Genomic DNA, 3,058 nt, shown 5'->3' with positions numbered 1-3,058 from the left:
CACACACAAACACACACACACACACACACACACACACACACACACACACACACATACATACATACACACGGAGTTTGAGATACAGGACCAGAAACACGAGTACACTGAGAATGAAAATCAAAATGAAGTTGCCATTTCTTTCGCACAATTCCTGATTTTCAAAGAATACTGGAAAAGGCAGCATTCTTCTAACAATAGCAGTCTGGCGACTACACTATAGACACTTATACAGACCACTTTCCATGTTGACATTTCTATGAAACTGAAATAGGTCAGGTCATCTTGGAAAACGGAGTCAGGCGTGCGAAATGTATATGTACCAGGTTTGAGGCTGGCACAAAGGGAACTGTTCCCTTGTAGGAACACAGTATGGCACACACGACCACAGGGGTGGTGGTGGACCGCTGGTGGTTGCGGGGGCTTTATTATTTCGGCAGAAAATAGTTTTTACCGGGTGAAGCAAAATAATATTAATTCTGGTATTTTAAATATGCATCTGCACCTTTCAGCGTTTATTTTAAGTTTTAGTAAGAGCTGTTTTAAAGTACATATGCAATACAAACAGATCATATCAATGCCGAATATTAGACGTGTTACTGGAGAATAGCATACACGGAAAAAAGAGAGGGGAGATAAGAACGATACATATTTGCAAGGAAAGAAGGAGCAAACTACACCAGAGAACCCGCCAACCATCCGCGTGTTTTTGAGAATGAAAACCACATATAATTATTTTACTTGCTTGAGTTGTAAACTGAGATAAAGTACGAAATGGGGAAAATACATTCAATTCCTTAAAGTAACTATAGTTCATCTATGTATACTATTATACTATACAATGGAATAATGCTTTGGGTTTTAAATAAAAGGTATACACGTCAAAGTCTGTACCCTGCCGGTGGTTGGCTGACGCCCCAGTGTGGTTCCCTCCTTCTTTCCTTTCAAAGTGTCTGTCGTCATTATCTCTCCTCCCTTTCTTTGTAGGTCACTCTCAAGCGAAACACAACTAATCTTCGGAACACATAATATGACCAGATAAATTATGTTGCAAGATCCGTAAAACTCTTACAAAAACTTAAACTAAAGTCTATTCGCAAAGTTTGACCAGCTGCTTAATATTATATTCAGCATGCTCTTACAGTCGCGTCTCTTCTTTCTTTAACATTTACAATAAACTATTTAAAAACAAAAACAAATCACGTTTACTGAGCTCCACCAACTTACCCATCGCGCAGTAAATAGACATCATCATGAGCAGGACAGGCACAGTAGCAACAACAACAGCATGTGAAAAAACCTTTCAAGGACCCGTCTGATGAGCACAAGTGTCTTCCCACAGTGACAATAGTATTATCATGTCCAGATTTCAGCGAATCGGATTTTGCTGCTGACCTCACAGCGCGCCAAACCCGCGTCTGTGCGACATTTCGTGACAATACCACAATGACAAGCGCACCTCTGACTGCAACGAAGCGAATACATATCACTCGAGGATACAATTGGAACGACAAAATAGAGGGTTAAAACTGCTTCTCGTTGTCTCGTGCAGAAGTGACGCGCATTGATTTGACGAGGCCGACGTATAGTAAGTTAACTTCGGATGTAGAACACCAGCTGTTCAGAGCAGCCGTATCGATCAAGCTATCACTTCCCACACAAAGAATTATGGATTTTAACAACTAACTAGTCATGCCTACGGATTTTTCATGGGTTTTTTTTTTTTTAAGGAGTCTTTTTGGGGGGAGGGGTATAGTCAAGAGAAAAACGTCACCACGATAACTCCTGGCCAAGTGCAATAAACAGAAAAATTAGAGCGAAAGCAAATGAGGTCCTCCCATAAGCGGTTGGCTCTTATCGAAAACAACAAAATCACGCTCCGTGTGACATAGAACAGTTGGCGTTAAAGGACAATAATATGATATAACATTATGATTTTTTTTTGGTCAGCACACATTGTACTGTGTATGTTTGCAATAGATCTACACGTTTTTCACTCACAACCAAAGTAAATGAAGAGTAAAAAACACAATCAAGTACAAATGTATCTATATTTACTGTAATTTTGCCAGGCTGTTAGAACAATTTCGAGGCATTGGGGAAAAAAGGGAACAAGGAAGGACAAAAAAGTTGGGTTTTTTGTTTAGTATTGATTTGTTTTTTAAAGTTAATTAATTAATTAATTAATTAATTAATTAATTAATTAATTAACTTATCTATTTATTTAACTTGTTTTCTTTTGAGCATTTTCATTTACAATACACATAGGATGATTAAATTTACACAACATTCTAAACAACCGGCAATTCTTAACTAAAATGCACTGACATTTCTGAAGAAAAATATGTGTACAATCATCATGTCATTAATTGGCAGCAAAGGTTATCTTTCTATACAGAACCATGGCAGAGAAATTACGCCTTTTAAAGACAGCGTTGAGTTTTCATTTTCAGTTTTGTGAGCTCCACGTCGGATTGCTCCAAGCTCAGTAGAACAAGAAACTACTACTTGGCTGTGGTGCTCAAATTCAAATTGTGACAGTTATCTGTGTTTCTATTTGTGCTATTGTTTCCATTCAAGTTGGCGGGGTTTCCGGGGCAACGAAAGGTTCGATCGCGCTGAGACACGGGTAATCAGTGATCTTGCCTACCTGTGTTGAGTATCAACGTAATGTTAGAACAAAGACCATGCGTCTCAAAAAAAAAAAAAAGAAGAAGAGTAGCCAAGGAAAAAATAATAATTAAAAAACCCTCTTCAACATTTGTTCTAGACTCCCTGTTCCAATCTGTTTGAAATGACAAAAAATAATTCAGTCGTCTTTTTGTCTTTGAAACGGAGGTCAAACTCAAATTTAAGTCAACACTATGGAGACCCACGTCATTAATCTTGCAGCCTCTCACCCCTAACACATCCTGACATTTTACGTTTCCAAGTTATGCTGTGAGCAACAGAAAAAAATATAAGCCTACTGCTATCTGCAATAATAATAATTATATCAGACAAATGTCATCTGCTAAAAGAGATCCGAAGGAGAGAGAGAGAGAGAGAGAGAGAGAGGGAG

General features: G+C 38.3%; 1 protein-coding gene across 5 annotated transcripts in view; it reads right to left on the bottom strand.

Moving 5' to 3' along the window:
- LOC101862385 overlaps positions 1-3,058 on the bottom strand; it is a 70,832-nt gene that overhangs the window by 43,081 nt on the left and 24,693 nt on the right. Inside the window, exon 1 of one of the 5 annotated variants that reach the window (XM_005089574.3) lies at positions 1,225-2,001. The exons of the other annotated variants lie outside the window; for them this stretch is intronic. Coding sequence (XP_005089631.1) covers positions 1,225-1,252 — 28 coding nt within the window. The 5' untranslated portion in view covers positions 1,253-2,001. Of the gene's footprint in view, positions 1-1,224; positions 2,002-3,058 lie in introns of those variants that run through there. 5 annotated transcript variants of the gene reach the window in all.

Source organism: Aplysia californica, unplaced genomic scaffold, assembly GCF_000002075.1.
Source record: "Aplysia californica isolate F4 #8 unplaced genomic scaffold, AplCal3.0 scaffold00007, whole genome shotgun sequence".
Taxonomy (NCBI): domain Eukaryota; kingdom Metazoa; phylum Mollusca; class Gastropoda; order Aplysiida; family Aplysiidae; genus Aplysia; species Aplysia californica.
This window is presented reverse-complemented; position numbering and strand designations above follow the sequence as displayed.